An 18362-nucleotide genomic window follows, 5' to 3' on the forward strand; every position below is an offset into this window, starting at 1 on the left:
CTGCATTGAACTCCTTGTCCTAAATTGCTTGATTGGTAATTAAGGGTCCCAGTGTGTGCCTAGAAAACACTCCATACACCATGACACCACCACCACCATGAACTGTTAAATGAGGCAGAGACTGACTCTACCCCCAGCAGAAACTGAGTCATCAGACCAGACTTGAATTTCCTTTAGAATCTGACTGTCTGTCTGTCTGTCTGTCTGTCTGACCATCTCTCTCACTTTGTCTGTCTGTCTGTCTGTCTCTGTCCATCCGTCCGACTGCCCGTCTGTTTAGTTTTGCCCCTGTGACCTCTGTAGCCTCGGCTTCCTTTTCTAAGCTGACAGGAAAAGACCCCTGTGTTGTGTTGTTTTCTGCTTGTTTTAAGGTGTTGCATATTCTGCAATGCTTTTCAGCTCACTATGGCCGTAACAACAATCGAGTTCCTCACCTTCCTATCGGCTGGTACTAGTCTGACTATTCTCCTCTGACTTCTTTCCGCCACCTATTGGATGTTTTTTTTTTTTGTTTGTTTGTATAAACTGCCGAATCAGCAGTTTGTGGAAAGCGAACCTGCCTGGCACCAACACCGACGATCACACGTAAACATATCATTCTCTGATTTCTATAGCCGACAGTGTACAATAACAAACGGCTGTGTACCATCAACACTTTTAGCCAATTTTTATAGTTGCATATTCTCATTTTCTGACTTTAAAATTCACAGCATTACATTGTGTTCAAAACAGCTCATCCCAGGTGGGTGATTGTTATGTAAATAGTGTCCCATGCAAATGAGTGTGGCGAGGGACTTCTGATATGTAAATGGTGTTATTATGTAAGCAGAGGGAAACACATGCAAGGCATCATGCAAAACAAAAGGACAGAAAAAAAATTCACCTGCTCTCTTCACAGACCTTCTCCTTTTGATACAAACTACTCCACACACTGGACATGCCATTGAGATATTTATAAAGTAATAAAAAAAAGGAAATAAAGATATATTTCCACATATTCTGCCCTCTAGTATTTATTTTGCTTTCCTTGCACTTGTTAGGTTGGTTAATCTTCTGCACAATCTCCCTTCTTATCCAATCACATCGCAGCTTCACTCGCCATATCAACAGCTTGTAACACAAGAAGTGTGTCAAGACCTGGGAAAGCTCATTGCTGCAAACAGATCCTACATCAAACACATACACACACACACACACACACACACACACAGTACATTCAGCATTCTTTGAAAAATGTATGCTGTGATAACGATGCAGCTCTGTGTTACACTACGAGCTGTAAATGTCTACTTGGACCTAATGTGTTCAGTCAGTGGAAAGGGATAAACAAATTAGTCCGATTATTGTCGTACACAAATACTTAAGGAGCTTCGGAACAGATTATTTTCATAATTAAGGTGTTTATAGAACTTATTTGACAGTTTTATTGCTGTAGAGAAACTATTCGAACAGTATGGACGAAATGAGAGGATTTCTTCTCTGCTTTATTAGTTTATCAAAACAAATGCAGCGATATATATATATATATATATATATATATATATATATATATATATATATATATATATATATATATATATAATACATTTTCTTTTTATTAACTTTCTCCTTTCTGTAGTTCACATTTGTCTATCCTCGTATTCTAACGATAGAACGTCACGTTGGCTTTATTTTAAAAAGGCAGCGGAACAAAAGCCAATAAACATCTAGTTTTCGGTTGTTGTGACACTTCCTGCCTGTTGTTTTTGCAGATCCGTGCCTGATTGTGATCCCACCCTGCATGAACGAAGATGATCGCTTCAGCCTCGAGGCATTGCGGCATATCCACAAGCAACTGGACGACGACAACGACGGTGGCATCGAAGTGAACGAGAGCGTGGAGGTCAGGCGGCCCTGTTATGCATGTTCTCCTAACACTCATCAGTTCAGTTCTTTCACTCGCTTAAGCTTCTGGCCTGCTTTGTAGGTGACTCTTGACCACGCATGTCTTTGTAGCAATAGCAGGATTGCTCATAGATTCGCCAGCAGTAGTTATTATGCATATTATAAGAGTACAAGCACGCTGTATCCCACCACGATAACTGACTAATCTAGATGTCTTTTCTGTAGGTCTGAAGTCTACAGGAGAGGTTTTTACAATCTGTACACCATCCTAATATAAAAATACACCATCCAAATATATCAAAATATCAAAAAAAAAACTTTAAAATTGTACATTGAATTGTTCATGTTAAAAGAATTCTCATAAGCGTTGACAACATAATAATTAGAACACTAATATCAACAACAATATTAAAGACGGAATTAGATAAATACATGAACAATCAATACAGTGCTAGTCATGTAAACATTGTATTTATCAGTGTAGATGAAAAAAATGAGGTCACAGGTTAACCAAAGTTATGCACTTTAGGATTAAAGGAGAAAAGTCCCATCCTTCAAGCTCTACTCCTCAGCTTAGCTCAGCCTTCATGCCATTGCTTAAAGTTCCTCTCTAGAAGAACATAAATAATGGCAGGAACATCCAGGAAAGGAAAACAACGACATGTTCACATTAATCAGTTAGTATGTAATTGCTCAGGAATGTTACACACACTGGATGTCTAACACTGTAGTCTGGATCAACAGGTGTGGGCTTATTCAGAAACTGGTGTTATTGGGTTCTACATGCTGTTCTGTAGGATGTCATCAGGCCACTGCATATGACACTCAACAAAATAGCTGTGTTAATGTTAAAGGATTTTTCTCTCTAGCAAGTTCTTCCTGCTGCCCTGCCCAACATCGTTTAATATAGGGTGTGTGTGTGTGTGTGTGTGTGTGTGTGTGTGTGTGTGTGTGTGTGTGTGTGTGTGTGTGTGTGTGTGTGTGTGTGTGTGTGTGTGTGTGTGTGTGTGTGTGTGTGTGTCTGTCTGTCTGTCTGTCTGTCTGTCTGTGTGTCTGTGCATGTGAGACAGAGAGAGTAAGTGAATTCCTTTGTCCTTTGTTGATATGCTTCAGAAATACTAAGATTGAATATATATATATATATATATATATATGTATGTATATATATATGTGTGTGTGTGTGTGTATATACTGTGTGTGTGTATATGATTGTGTGTGTGTGTGTATACAGTATATGAGTGTGTGTATACAGTATATGAGTGTGTGTATGATTGTGTGTGTGTGTGTGTATATGAGAGTGTGTATGCATGTGTGTGTGCATGTTTCTCATATATATAGAAGGTTCTTGTAGCAGTCGTCTCCACCGGAATCGACTTTAAGAGGTGGCCTCGTGGGAGATTGAAGCATTTCCCTCTCCTGTAGCCAGTGGGACACGGTGTCCTCTTTCATACCACAGCAAATTCCAGAGTGTGCATGTGTATGTGTGCGTCAGCGTTCCAAGGAAACCTAAATACTTTTAAAAGCGCTCTAAGTTTAGTGGAGAATCAACATTTAAACACTAACAACAGCCAGTGTACAAAAACACAACATGAGTAGGAATCAGCTGTCTGGGTAGAAAAATAAAACCTATATGTTTAACTGAAAGCAGCAGAGAATATAACTTAACAGAAGGTGTTATTAATACAGGTTACTTGTAAAATAATTAGGTAAAACATTTGTGTTTTTAAAAGCTGCCATGTAGAAACCATCTAGTAATATACTTGAAATCTATTATTATTATTATTATTATTATTATTATTATTATTATTATTATTATTGATAACCAGACCATCAAGGTTTTTACTTTCATGCAAAGCTTGAACACAAAGCATTCAGACAAGATTGCCAAAATTCCCGCTTCAACTACATCTAAAAGAATCTCACCAAAAAAGCGTGAAACTAGCCTGAAAAGTTCAGGCACTGGACACAGAAGAAGGATTTTAGACATGGACCAAACAGAGCATGTGATGAGATTCTATCAATACTGCATGTTTTTCTGTTCTTACGTTCTCCAGTGTTATTAAAGGACAATCTTTCAAGAAAAATCACATTTTAAAATGTTAAATAAAATCTAATTTTATGTCGTTTTTTTTTATTCTGACTTTTTATTTTTTATGTTTAACTTATTGACAGTGATATTTCTAAACTTTCTGAAAGGACACAAACTTAAAGACTAAGGACCATCTGATAAATCGTTATTAGTTGGCTATTGTTCACACACACACACACACACACACACACACACACACAGCAATTGCAGTCAAGGCGATAGCAACAAAAAAAGTCAGTTATTGTAAATGATGTATAAATAAGATAGAAGTAAGTTATTGCACATAATGAGGGTAGTAAAGAGTAACAGCATGTAAACATGGCAATAATATATAAAGTATTATAAAAAAATTCTATATTTCTCACAGTGTCTAGTTCAGGAGCTGCTAAGTGTTAAATGTCATTATAATTCTAGTCAGTTATTATTTTTTTCTTTTTGTCTGTGTTATCCAGGCATAGTAGTAGGGTCCACATTATTAAAAAACTTGTTCTAGATCATTACGACTTTGTGTTCAAAAATTCAGATCCAACTAAAGATATTAATATTTGGAGCATTTATGATATATATGACACATGCAGATAGTGTCATTACTGATAATTTGGCTGTACATTTTTACTTGAATTGAACATGACAAATAGAGAGCAAAGGAGAAACTGAAATTTCTTCAGACAGAGAAAGAGAGAGCATGAGAAAGAGATAGTATGTGTGTGTGAGAGAGAGAGAAAGAGAAAGCGAGAGAGAGAGATACAGACAGATTACCTGATTACCTGGCAGTGAAACTTACCATTGTGTGTTCGAACCACACACACACACACACACACACACACATGCGGTGGAGCGGTTCCTAGTACATGTCCATTACTTTGACAAAACTCCAGACTCTACACAGGACCAACACCTCTTTGTGTGCGTCTACATGTGTGTTTCTGAAAGCTTATGATCATTACTGATATCCTGGAAAGTCTGGTTTTGCACTTGTGCATGCAAGTACTTGTGTACAGAAGGAATGGGATTGAAGCTAAAATAAATAAATGCAGCTATAGTTTATGAGGCCACTTTACATCCCTTCACAGTAAACTAACTGTCAGTCTTTAATGACTGCAGGTTGCTGACGTAACAGACCTCATTATGCAATTTTATGGTTTTATATTGAGCTTGGGTTGAAGTGATGATTGTGTTGAAGAGGTCTGTGTGCTCAGACGTGATGATTGGATAGAGTACTGTTTGGGTGGGATAAGATTTCTAGACGTGCATCTGTTAAAACTGTTGCCAGACAATGTATGTAATGATTATGTCTGATTCGCACAGGACAAGCAATCACACAATCCATCCAAGCTGCACTTCAGACTGTGCATGTTGTCATCATACCAAAGAAAAAGCAAATACAAACCATTCTCTAGCTGGAGTTATACTGTAAAGTAAAAGATAGTGATGGACCATCGTTGCAACCTAATAATGTAATCTGAAGGTTTACGAACGGTGAATTATGTAGATTATACCTACACTAGGACGATAGTTGTTTTTGTCTTTTGATCGTTGCCCAGAACCTAGTTTCAGTTTTGGCTAGTGACGACAGAAGAATGTTGTTTTTTTTTCCCCCAAGAAGCTCTTTCAATAACCTGGTTATTGTTGCTGAAATATTTTCCCCGATGAGTCATTTAAACATGGACAGACTAGTCCGATCTGTATAGGGTTCATTGTTGATTGTGTAAACTGACACCAGCTAATGATGAGGCTCTTGCTGGTGCTGTCACTCGATGGTATATCACAGTCTTCCAGAAGGCTTGGAGATTTCACTAAGTGGAAAATCCAGCTATAAGAAAGCATTAGCTTACTGGTTAATTAACCAATCAGCTTTCTAATAAAGTTATTACACAGTGTAAAGCCTACTGACTCCCTCCTGCACTGAGAGCTTCCTGAGCTTTGTTTTGTGGACTTTACACCGTTTCTAATGTTGTTAGCACTGAAATCTGAACGTGTTTAATTTTATTCAGCAAGCAATCGTGTGAAAGTTTGTGTGATTGAATTTTGTCTTGTGCTCCCCCCTTCAGTTCATCATTGAGGACATGAAGCAGCAGCAAACAAACAAACACAGCAACCTGCACAGAGAGGACCAGCACATCACTGTGGAGGAGCTGTGGAAAGGATGGAAGACGTCTGAAGGTGAGACTCATAAAAGTAGAGGTCGATACAGTCTATAAAAAAATGAATTCTTATTTAAAATAGATGGAGCACATATAAAACTATGACGGTATAAACGACGCTTAATAGTCGGTGACTAGACCTCTGATATTTATATAATTAATACGACACATGCACTAACAGGGTCTGAACTCAGCCTCGGTCCATCATAAGCAAGTGAAAACAGTGCATCCATCCTACACAACTGTGAATCAGATAAAACGACATTTTCCTGAATTGTAGCACGTGTGTGTTATGCAATCTGACAGATACTGGGTCATTCCATTGTGTCTGAGTTAGAGAAGAAACAAGGAATTGTGTGTATCGGGGGGGTGTAACAATGGTATGATGGTATAAAGACAATGATAAAGAATTAATTGTACCATTAGTATCACATGATGCTGGTATACGAGGACATGCTCGTACAAAATACATCACATCACGATTTTTAACACAGGACCACATAAAAGCTGCAGCAGGTAAGATTTTAAAAGAAAGTATTTGCGATTGCTCAATATAGGAAGACAATGACGTGCACATCGGCGTGTAGACGGCTCACATTAGTTTGTCTCCCTCGTGCTGTAGAACTGAGATTGAAATAAAACATCTCACCAAATCAGCAACACCTCCTGTATTCTACAGATTTCTCACATGGGTTATAATAAAAACTTAAAATAACAACGATTCGCTTACATCGTCATTCGCGTTCCCTCCCTTTTTGTTTACCAGCATTGCTCTGTCACCATTCATAAAGTGAAAGTGACCAGACATAAGGCTAAGTACAGTGACCCATACTCAGAATTCGTTCTCTGCATTTAACCCATCCAAATTGCACACACACAGCAGTGAACACACACACACACACACACACACCGTGAACACACACCCGGAGCAGTGGGCAGCCAATTATGCTGCAGCACCCGGGGAGCAGTTAGTGGGTTCGGTGCCTTGCTCATGGGCACCTCAGTCGTGGCCGGCCCGAGACTTGAACCCACAACCTTAGGATTAGGAGTCAGACTCTAACCATTAGACCATGACTTCCCCATGTATGTATGATGTACATTTCATTTGCGGATTTGAACTCATGACCTTCTGATCAGTAATCCAACACCGTAACCACCAGGCTACCACATCCCTACATGTACCTGAACTGGTGTGTGATATATGTGTACCGCTCTCTCACCAAGTCCAGTCAGAACCCCCGAGTGTGAACTGTTATTACAGGACTGTCAGGTCTGATTTATCCTTTGGCTCAATAATTATGTAATAATCATTTAACCCACAAAACGGTCATATCCACACTGTAGCTTTAACAATCCTCACGAAAGAAGTCAGAGGAAAGAAGATAAATAATCAGTAACAGTTTATTTGTCTAGTCCACTTTTTTACATTCGGTTTATCAGCTGATTCCCCACAACAGATTGTGTAGTGTTTGTACCTGTTATAGGAAGGATTTATAGTCTATAAAGTGAAGACAAAAGCTATAAACTTGGGCCACACAAATAAAGTGGCAGAGACACTAAACTTTTGCAGCTATAAAAAGTTCCTATGCTGTTTTTTAACAGACTGTAGATTATTTTTTAAGTGTTAAAATTGGAAATCCAAATAAAATGTTTAAAATGTATACAATTTTTCCAGTGCTAGTGTGCAGCATGTATATGTAAGCGAGCCATGATATTCATTTTTATATATATATGTGTGTGTGTGTGTGTGTGTGTGTGTGTGTGTGTGTGTGTGTGTGTGTGTGTGTGTGTGTTGCCTTTGGGGTTTCCGTCAGTTTCCTTCCCCAGTCCAAAGTCATGCATCTTAGGAACTTAGGAAATATTTACTTTGAAGCCCCATTATTACCTTTGTGTCCACATAAAAGCAGATTGCTGTGCATTAGTGATGTTTATGATGGATGAAAATATATTGCTATGAACACGAACATTTGAGAACGGATTTAAATATTTCAGACTAACTCTTTGTCTCTGTCTCTTTCAGTTCATAACTGGACGATAGACGACGCAGTCCAGTGGCTGAAGGAATCTGTGGAGCTTCCACAGTACGAAACAAACTTCAGAGAGTTCAGAGTTAATGGCAATACGCTACCTCGGTACACACACACACACACACACACACACACACACACACACACACACACACACACACACACACACACACACACACAGTCACATGTCTCTCGAACATAAAAAGTCATCAGAATCTGAAATGACGATACAGGAGGAGTGTTAGAGATATTAGTGTGGCACTGCCCCCTTCTGCTAGATGTGTGCAGGTGCAGGGAGAGGAGGGATTGAAACAAAATTAAAAAGGAGTTGAAGCACTATTTAAGATTGGGTTGCGTCCCTCCAGTAGCACATGCTGACTCATGAGATGAAGTCACAGCCCCAGATCTTGCCCCCTCTCTCTGTTATGCTGTAGGCTGTGGTCACATATGGCTTTTCAGCCAGTTTGTACTTTCTATTTAAATATCAACCCTGTCTTACTCCTTACCCTTTTATAATGACTGTGATTTGATTAACCGTCTAGTTAAAACAGTTTTATTATTAGAATAAGAGAATTAATCAAGCAATGAAACGTATTAGTTTTACCTAGTGTTTTTTTTTTTTTTTTTTTTACATACTGCACTTTTCCTGTCTCGTTCTCTTCTCACTACGTCTCTCTTTTATCTGCAGGATAGCGGCTAATGAACCGTCATTTATGTCATTACAACTAAAGATATTAGATCAACGACATAAACAGAAATTAAATTTGAAGGCGCTGGATGCTGTGCTGTTTGGACCACCGTTGCGTAAGTGCTTGTGTAGTTATATGTGAATCTAGACAATTCAGTAACTAATCCCGTGTGATAAGTTGGCTGTTACGGTATCCTGATTTGTCACAGAGTATGACTGGAAGGATAAAATTTTAAATGCATGTCTGTTTATTACAGTCTACTTATCTTTTTTTTTGTTTATACCCACACAAGTTTCCTTGTGCCCGGCTGTAACTTATCTAAACTTTCCCAACCTTTTATTTCTTCTGTTGTATTCTTTTTTTTTTTCTTTTTCTGTTATTTAGTCAACATCCACGGTATTATGTACGTCTAGACACACATGCAGTTATCTACTCAGTCAATCCTGTGGCAGCAGAGCAATGAATAAAATCATGTACATCCGGTAAAGAGCTTCAGTCAAGGATCACGTCGTACGTCAGACTGGAGAAATAGTGTGATCTCTGTGACTAACCATGACTTGATGTTGGTACCAGATTTGAGTATTTCACAAACTGCTGCTCTTCTGGGATGTTCACACGCAGGATTTCTCCTTCAGTCTTATGTTGGTTGTAAATATTAACTGAAGCTCTTTGCCTGCATCCACATCCTGTTATGCATTGCACTGTTACCATACGATTGGCTGATTAGATCACTGCATGGGTGCACAGGTGTTCCTAATAAAGTGGACAATGAGGGACTGTTTACAATGATGTGGCAAGAATTTTTCAAGCAAACGTTTTTGTAATAATATTATTGTTTGTTTCTGCTCATTCATCCTGCAGGGCCACAGCATAATTGGTTAAAAGACTTCGTCCTCATGGTGTCCATCATCATTGGGGTCGGAGGCTGCTGGTTCGCCTATGTGCAGAACAAGTCCTCCAAAATCCACGTCGCCCGCATGATGAAGGATCTGGAGAGCCTGCAGAGTGCTGAACAGAGCCTGATGGAGCTGCAGAGCAGGTATACAGGGTTATCCATTACAGTCAGCTCGAAAGGTCTCACTGTATTTTGTTTGTTGAGGAAACTTTTCCTCAGGGTGCTCTGGTTTCCTCTAGCAGTTCAAAACAAGTTCAAGCTTGTACAAGCTTACACATAAAAACTACCTATCTATCTCTCAGTTTGTCTGTCTATCTGTCCCTCTGTCCGTCTATCTATCTATCTATCCATCCATCCATCCATCCATCCAGTCTATACACACACACACACACACACACACACACACACACACACACACACACACACACACACACACACGTAAGATAAAGCTTACACATAAAAACTATCTATCTATCTATCTATCTATCTATCTATCTATCTATCTATCTATCTATCTATCTATCTATCTATCTATCTATCTATCTATCTATCTATCTATCTATCCGACTGTCTGTCCATCTACCTGTCCGTCTGGCCGTCCGTCCGTTTATCTATCTGTCTGTCTGTCTGTCTGTCTGTCTGTCTGTCTGTCTGTCTGTCTGTCTGTCTGTCTGTCTGTCTGTCTGTCTGTGATGCTATTTGACACTTATATTAGTGGTGTTTTAGAGTCACAGTTAAATCTGATTAATTTCCCGTGACATATGAAAGGCTCTAATCTTGACTTAGTACTTGGTGCAAGAAAAGTGCAAGAAAAAGAAATGACAAAATGCAAAGAACTTATGTTAAGTGTGATGCTCTGCAGTCACTTTTAGCTCTGCTCTGTGTGTGGCACTTTTGCAGACTAGAGAAAGCACAAGAGGAGAATCGCACAGTGGCTGTGGAGAAGCAGAACCTGGAGCAGAAGATGCGAGACGAGATCAACGGTGCAAAGAAGGAAGCTTACCGCCTGCGAGAGCTCCGCGAGGGAGCCGAGTGCGAACTCAGCCGACTCAAATATGCCGAAGAGGAACTGGTGCAGGTAGGAGCGAGAATGTTTTCTCTCTCAGCATCTGGCCAATCTTTTATATTACTATATTTATATTACTAACTATTATCTTTTTACCTTTTTACTGTGTGCATTATAAACATTATATACACAAAATGCTTCAACACAACATTCACTTTTACATTTACAGCATTTACAAGTGCTTTGTATCCGCTGTGGAAAAAATAACCAGAGAACAGAGAACAGAGAACAACATGTATCTAAAAAAACAGTGCTTTTTTTTTTAGTTAATGATCAAATCTATATACTGTTTTTTTTGTGCTTTGAACGTGCACTACCAGTTTTCTACCAGAGAGGGTGATCATCCACCATCTTTCATTTCACCATCCACCATCTCCCTCTTTTTTTTCTTCTTGGCACTCAATTCAGCTGAATCAGAAAACAGATTTCTGTCTACCATAATGTCTGTGAGCCAGTCAGAAGATTAAATATAACCAGCCCACAGATCCACTAGTTCTTAGTCTGTAGCAGTGAACTGAAATATCCAGTCTACACACGTACACACACACACACACACACACGTACACATGCACACACACACGCGCGCACGCACGCACACGTACACACGTGCATGCACACACACACGCACGCACACACACATGTAGACACACACACACACGTGCACAAACACGCACACACACTTGCACACACACACGCGCACACACACGTGCACACACATACGCATACACACGCACACACACACGTGCATACACACGCACACACACACACACACACACAGGCACACACACACAGGCATGCACACACGCATGCGCACACACACGTGCACACACACGTGCACGCGCACACGCACGCACACACACTGATTAATTTGTTCTATATATTTCTGTATATAAACTTTCCTATTTTTTCTTTCTTTTCTTTTCTTTTTTTTTTTTTTTTAACAAATCTCAGAGTATTTGTAAGCATCTGAAAAAGATTTGTTCTTTTGTGTTAATGCCATTTAGAGAGTCGCTGTGTCACATGCTCCTGTGTTCAGAACCTATTCCTGTTCTCTGTCTGTGTTCAATATCAGCGTTAACCCTTTTTCCAGATTGAGAAAGGCTGCAGGTTAATATCGAGTGCTTCTGAAATATGACAAGATTTGATGTATGAATTGTGTGTGTGTGTGTGTGTGTGTGTGTGTGTGTGTGTGTGTGTGTGTAGGTGCGTGTGGCTTTAAAGCGAGCAGAGAAAGAGTTACAGTCAGAGAGATCAGTTCCTGAAGCCTTACAGATGTGGCTGCAGCTCACACATGAGGTGGAGGTCCAGTACTACAATATAAAAAAACAGAATGCAGAGCTACAGCTCAATGTTGCCAAGGAAGAGGTGAGTGTGTGTGTTTGTGTTTGTGTGTATACAAGTGTATACAATGTGTGTGATATGAGGAAATGTCACATGATTGTATTGTGACAAAATCTTGAAGCAGCTTTAAGTGTCTTTTTGAAAATGAGTGTTTTACAAGAGCAGCATAATCTTTATATTTATAAAGACAAATTATTACGTCTATCACAGCCAATAGAATATGTAATCAGTAATATTTATTAGAATAAAAAAACTATTTTATTTATAATTGCTCATAAATGCAAACCCTTTTAATAATAATAATAATAATAAAAAATAACAAGCACTCCAAACCACAAATAAACACTTTCATTATTTTTTGAAAATGAATCCATTCTTTCACGTTTTAAATAGTACCAAGGAAATCTTTCTAAAGGTCCCTGACCGGGTCAAACCCAATCACATGCTTAATTAATGCAGTGAACACTTTTTTTTCCTCATTTCAGCCCGTTTCATTATTTAGCTAGAAATACGTAGATCCAACGCATGCAAACACCAACCGAATGAAGCAGATTTTTTTTTCCACACACTAATTTGGCTATTTAATGATGTGGGTAAATTACTTTTTAATTAGATAGTTTGTTTTTGCCTTTTGTCATTTACATTTGGAATGAGTCACTACGCAATTAGACAAAGCAATTAGCACACACTGCTGTGAGCCTGAGACTCTGAATAGGAATACTTTTGCAAGTTCTGTATTAAAGAACCTTCTATTTTGTTATTCGTAATTGTCTATTTTCCACATAGTATTATCCTTTATGAATCATAATTACTAGGAAAACATGTTTATTACACTTATTTGATATTGTGTGTACAGTGTATAAAATTTGAGTTTGATATAATTGGAGAGTTTAATGCTGACACAAAAGTCAAGAGTGTGTGAATTTATTTATTTATTAATTTCATCATTTATTAATTACAGGCAGAGAAGATTAAAAAGAAGAGAGGTTCTGTCTTTGGTACTCTCCATGTAGCTCACAGTTCATCACTGGATGAGGTTGATCATAAAATACTTGAAGCCAAGTAAGTACATGCACACACACCCACACTGTGTGTGTGTGTGTCTGATCTCTCTGTATTGTGTTTGGTTGTGTGTGTGTGTCTGATCTCTCTGTATTGTGTTTGGTTGTGTGTGTGTCTGATCTCTCTGTATTGTGTTTGGTTTTGTGTGTGTGTCTGATCTCTCTGTATTGTGTTTGGTTTTGTGTGTGTGTCTGATCTCTCTGTATTGTGTTTGGTTGTGTGTGTCTGATCTCTCTGTATTGTGTTTGGTTGTGTGTGTGTCTGATCTCTCTGTATTGTGTTTGGTTGTGTGTGTGTGTCTGATCTCTCTGTATTGTGTTTGGTTGTGAGTGTGTGTGTGTGTGTCTGATCTCTCTGTATTGTGTTTGGTTGTGTGTGTGTCTGATCTCTCTGTATTGTGTTTGGTTGTGTGTGTGTGTCTGATCTCTCTGTATTGTGTTTGGTTGTGAGTGTGTGTGTGTGTGTGTCTGATCTCTCTGTATTGTGTTTGGTTGTGTGTGTCTGATCTCTCTGTATTGTGTTTGGTTGTGTGTGTGTCTGATCTCTCTGTATTGTGTTTGGTTGTGTGTGTGTGTCTGATCTCTCTGTATTGTGTTTGGTTGTGAGTGTGTGTGTGTGTGTCTGATCTCTCTGTATTGTGTTTGGTTGTGAGTGTGTGTGTCTGATCTCTCTGTATTTTGTTTGGTTGTGTGTGTGTGTGTGTGTGTCTGATCTCTCTGTATTGTGTTTGGTTGTGTGTGTCTGATCTCTCTGTATTGTGTGTGTGTCTGATCTCTCTGTATTGTGTTTGGTTGTGTGTGTGTGTGTGTGTCGGATCTCTCTGTATTTTGTTTGGTTGTGTGTGTGTGTCTGATCTCTCTGTATTGTGTTTGGTTGTGTGTGTGTGTGTGTGTGTGTGTGTGTGGGTGTGTCGGATCTCTCTGTATTTTGTTTGGTTGTGTGTGTGTGTCTGATCTCTCTGTATTGTCTTTGGTTGTGTGTGTGTGTGTGTGTGTGTGTGTGTCGGATCTCTCTGTATTGTGTTTGGTTGTGTGTGTGTCTGATCTCTCTAAATTGTGTTTGGTTTTGTGTGTGTGTCTGATCTCTCTGTATTGTGTTTGGTTGTGTGTGTGTCTGATCTCTCTGTAGTGTGTTTGGTTTTGTGTGTGTGTGTCTGATCTCTCTGTATTGTGTTTGGTTGTGTGTCGGATCTCTCTGTATTGTGTTTGGTTGTGTGTGTGTGTGTGTCTGATCTCTCTGTATTGTGTTTGGTTGTGTGTGTATGTGTCTGATCTCTCTGTATTGTGTTTGGTTGTGTGTGTGTGTGTCTGATCTCTCTGTATTGTGTTTGGTTGTGTGTGTGTGTGTGTGTCTGATCTCTCTGTATTGTGTTTGGTTGTGTGTGTGTGTCTGATCTCTCTGTATTGTGTTTGGTTGTGTGTGTGTGTGTGTGTCTGATCTCTCTGTATTGTGTTTGGTTGTGTGTGTGTCTGATCTCTGTGTATTGTGTTTAGTTGTGTGTGTCTGATCTCTCTGTATTGTGTTTGGTTGTGTGTGTGTGTCTGATCTCTCTGTATTGTGTTTGGTTGTGTGTGTGTGTCTGATCTCTCTGTATTGTGTTTGGTTGTGTGTGTCTGATCTCTCTGTATTGTGTTTGGTTGTGTGTGTGTGTCTGATCTCTCTGTATTGTGTTTGGTTGTGTGTGTGTCTGATCTCTCTGTATTGTGTTTGGTTGTGTGTGTGTCTGATCTCTCTGTAGTGTGTTTGGTTGTGTGTGTGTGTGTGTGTGTGTCTGATCTCTCTGTATTGTGTTTGGTTGTGTGTGTGTCTGATCTCTCTGTATTGTGTTTGGTTGTGTGTGTCTGATCTCTCTGTATTGTGTGTGTGTCTGATCTCTCTGTATTGTGTTTGGTTGTGTGTGTGTCTGATCAATCTGTATTGTGTTTGGTTGTGTGTGTATGTGTCTGATCTCTCTGTATTGTGTTTGGTTGTGTGTGTGTGTGTCTGATCTCTCTGTATTGTGTTTGGTTGTGTGTGTGTGTGTGTGTCTGATCTCTCTGTATTGTGTTTGGTTGTGTGTGTGTGTCTGATCTCTCTGTATTGTGTTTGGTTGTGTGTGTGTGTGTCTGATCTCTCTGTATTGTGTTTGGTTGTGTGTGTGTCTGATCTCTGTGTATTGTGTTTAGTTGTGTGTGTCTGATCTCTCTGTATTGTGTTTGGTTGTGTGTGTGTGTCTGATCTCTCTGTATTGTGTTTGGTTGTGTGTGTGTGTCTGATCTCTCTGTATTGTGTTTGGTTGTGTGTGTCTGATCTCTCTGTATTGTGTTTGGTTGTGTGTGTGTGTCTGATCTCTCTGTATTGTGTTTGGTTGTGTGTGTGTGTGTGTGTGTGTCTGATCTCTCTGTATTGTGTTTGGTTGTGTGTGTGTCTGATCTCTCTGTAGTGTGTTTGGTTGTGTGTGTGTGTGTGTGTCTGATCTCTCTGTATTGTGTTTGGTTGTGTGTGTGTCTGATCTCTCTGTATTGTGTTTGGTTGTGTGTGTCTGATCTCTCTGTATTGTGTGTGTGTCTGATCTCTCTGTATTGTGTTTGGTTGTGTGTGTGTCTGATCAATCTGTATTGTGTTTGGTTATGTGTGTGTGTCTGATCTCTCTGTATTGTGTTTGGTTGTGAGTGTGTGTGTGTGTCTGATCTCTCTGTATTGTGTTTGGTTGTGAGTGTGTGTGTGTCTGATCTCTCTGTATTTTGTTTGGTTGTGTGTGTGTGTGTGTGTGTCTGATCTCTCTGTATTGTGTTTGGTTGTGTGTGTCTGATCTCTCTGTATTGTGTGTGTGTCTGATCTCTCTGTATTGTGTTTGGTTGTGTGTGTGTGTGTGTGTCGGATCTCTCTGTATTTTGTTTGGTTGTGTGTGTGTGTCTGATCTCTCTGTATTGTGTTTGGTTGTGTGTGTGTGTGTGTGTGTGTGTGTGTGTGTGTGTGTGTGTGTGTGTCTGATCTCTCTGTATTTTGTTTGGTTGTGTGTGTGTGTCTGATCTCTCTGTATTGTCTTTGGTTGTGTGTGTGTGTGTGTGTGTGTGTGTGTGTGTCGGATCTCTCTGTATTGTGTTTGGTTGTGTGTGTGTCTGATCTCTCTAAATTGTGTTTGGTTTTGTGTGTGTGTCTGATCTCTCTGTATTGTGTTTGGTTGTGTGTGTGTCTGATCTCTCTGTAGTGTGTTTGGTTTTGTGTGTGTGTGTCTGATCTCTCTGTATTGTGTTTGGTTGTGTGTGTCGGATCTCTCTGTATTGTGTTTGGTTGTGTGTGTGTGTGTGTCTGATCTCTCTGTATTGTGTTTGGTTGTGTGTGTAGGTGTCTGATCTCTCTGTATTGTGTTTGGTTGTGTGTGTGTGTCTGATCTCTCTGTATTGTGTTTGGTTGTGTGTGTGTGTGTGTCTGATCTCTCTGTATTGTGTTTGGTTGTGTGTGTGTGTCTGATCTCTCTGTATTGTGTTTGGTTGTGTGTGTGTGTGTGTGTGTCTGATCTCTCTGTATTGTGTTTGGTTGTGTGTGTGTCTGATCTCTGTGTATTGTGTTTAGTTGTGTGTGTCTGATCTCTCTGTATTGTGTTTGGTTGTGTGTGTGTGTCTGATCTCTCTGTATTGTGTTTGGTTGTGTGTGTGTGTGTGTCTGATCTCTCTGTATTGTGTTTGGTTGTGTGTGTCTGATCTCTCTGTATTGTGTTTGGTTGTGTGTGTGTGTCTGATCTCTCTGTATTGTGTTTGGTTGTGTGTGTGTCTGATCTCTCTGTATTGTGTTTGGTTGTGTGTGTGTCTGATCTCTCTGTAGTGTGTTTGGTTGTGTGTGTGTGTGTGTGTGTCTGATCTCTCTGTATTGTGTTTGGTTGTGTGTGTGTCTGATCTCTCTGTATTGTGTTTGGTTGTGTGTGTCTGATCTCTCTGTATTGTGTGTGTGTCTGATCTCTCTGTATTGTGTTTGGTTGTGTGTGTGTCTGATCAATCTGTATTGTGTTTGGTTATGTGTGTGTGTCTGATCTCTCTGTATTGTGTTTGGTTGTGTGTGGTACAGGAAGGCCCTGTCTGAGGTGACAGCGTGTCTGCGTGAGCGTCTTCATCGCTGGCAGCAGATTGAAAGACTTTGTGGGTTTCCTGTGGTGCAGAACTCGGGTCTGCCAAGCTTGAGTGCATCTCTCTACTCAGAGCACAGCTGGGTGGTGATGCCACGTATGTCACTTCCTCCCTACCCCATTGCAGGGGGAGTGGATGATGTGGATGAGGACACGCCCCCCATCGTCCCACAGTTTAACTGTGAGAACTTCTGCCAGTCTTTACTGCTTGAAGTCATTAAACACTAATCTTGTTTTTAGTTAAGATGTTTAAACATTCCTCTACCTCCTCTGTAGCTCCACTGGCTCGTCCTCCTCTGCTGCGTAACAGCAGTTTGTGTCGTTCTCGACGGAGTCTCATTTCTCACCAAGCTTCTATTGTCTCAGCTGATCCTGACCTGCTGTCTATGGCCTCAGTGCCGGGCATCTACAGACCAGAGCCAGAAGACGAACACATTTTTTTCACTGTCGACACAAAAAGGTATAGCTTTCTCCCTTCCTTTTGTTGTTATAGTGTCACACGTAAAACTACAAAATAATTGTAGGTGCCTATATATGTCATGCTATATGTGATGTTGTCCGTGTGTTTGTGTAACATCTCCTCAGAAATACTGGAATGACAAAGGCCAACTCTTTTGTTTTGGCTAAACATTGAAGATATTTATGATTAAAAGCTGAATATGAGACAGTAGATCCGAATTTCCTGACATTTACAATGAGGTGTGTTTAAACAATTTAGAACAATTTCACCTTTTCATTTGGTTTATGTGCCCTGTTAGACTGATAGCAGTTGAATAGCTTTAGAGATCTACTCTTGGTTTGAGGTCTGGGTTTCACCAGCGAAGACTGAATGTGTCGTTAAACTGATAAACTAACGTGAAAACCAGCAAGCTCTCAGTTTTTTTTAGCTGAGAAAAGAGAAAATCTGACAGCACTATTGAAAACACAACTAATAATAAATAAATTAATTAAATGAAATGAACAAATAAATAAATAAATAAGGGCCTTGCTCTTCCAGTACTTTTGAATAGGGACTGCAACAGGAACACATGAGGAGGCTATATGTAAAAGCTACTGACTTAAA

At 39.6% G+C, this 18362-nt stretch overlaps 1 protein-coding gene and 1 long non-coding RNA gene across 2 annotated transcripts in view; both read left to right on the top strand.

The window, feature by feature from the left end:
* The window catches only part of stim2b (stromal interaction molecule 2b), a 46525-nt gene that overhangs the window by 24632 nt on the left and 3531 nt on the right, over window positions 1-18362 (top strand). Inside the window, exons 2-11 of the mRNA XM_027134412.2 lie at window positions 1752-1882; window positions 6025-6136; window positions 8138-8249; window positions 8833-8948; window positions 9695-9872; window positions 10629-10806; window positions 11998-12159; window positions 13097-13197; window positions 17242-17480; window positions 17576-17759. Coding sequence (XP_026990213.1) covers window positions 1752-1882; window positions 6025-6136; window positions 8138-8249; window positions 8833-8948; window positions 9695-9872; window positions 10629-10806; window positions 11998-12159; window positions 13097-13197; window positions 17242-17480; window positions 17576-17759 — 1513 coding nt within the window. The remainder of the gene's footprint in view (window positions 1-1751; window positions 1883-6024; window positions 6137-8137; window positions 8250-8832; window positions 8949-9694; window positions 9873-10628; window positions 10807-11997; window positions 12160-13096; window positions 13198-17241; window positions 17481-17575; window positions 17760-18362) is intronic.
* On the top strand, window positions 2112-4007 carry LOC125141541. Its single transcript, XR_007140961.1, has 3 exons — window positions 2112-2129; window positions 2955-2959; window positions 3116-4007. It is a non-coding gene; the product is annotated as an uncharacterized LOC125141541 (long non-coding RNA).

Source organism: Tachysurus fulvidraco, chromosome 1 (genome assembly GCF_022655615.1).
Source record: "Tachysurus fulvidraco isolate hzauxx_2018 chromosome 1, HZAU_PFXX_2.0, whole genome shotgun sequence".
NCBI classification, from domain to species: domain Eukaryota; kingdom Metazoa; phylum Chordata; class Actinopteri; order Siluriformes; family Bagridae; genus Tachysurus; species Tachysurus fulvidraco.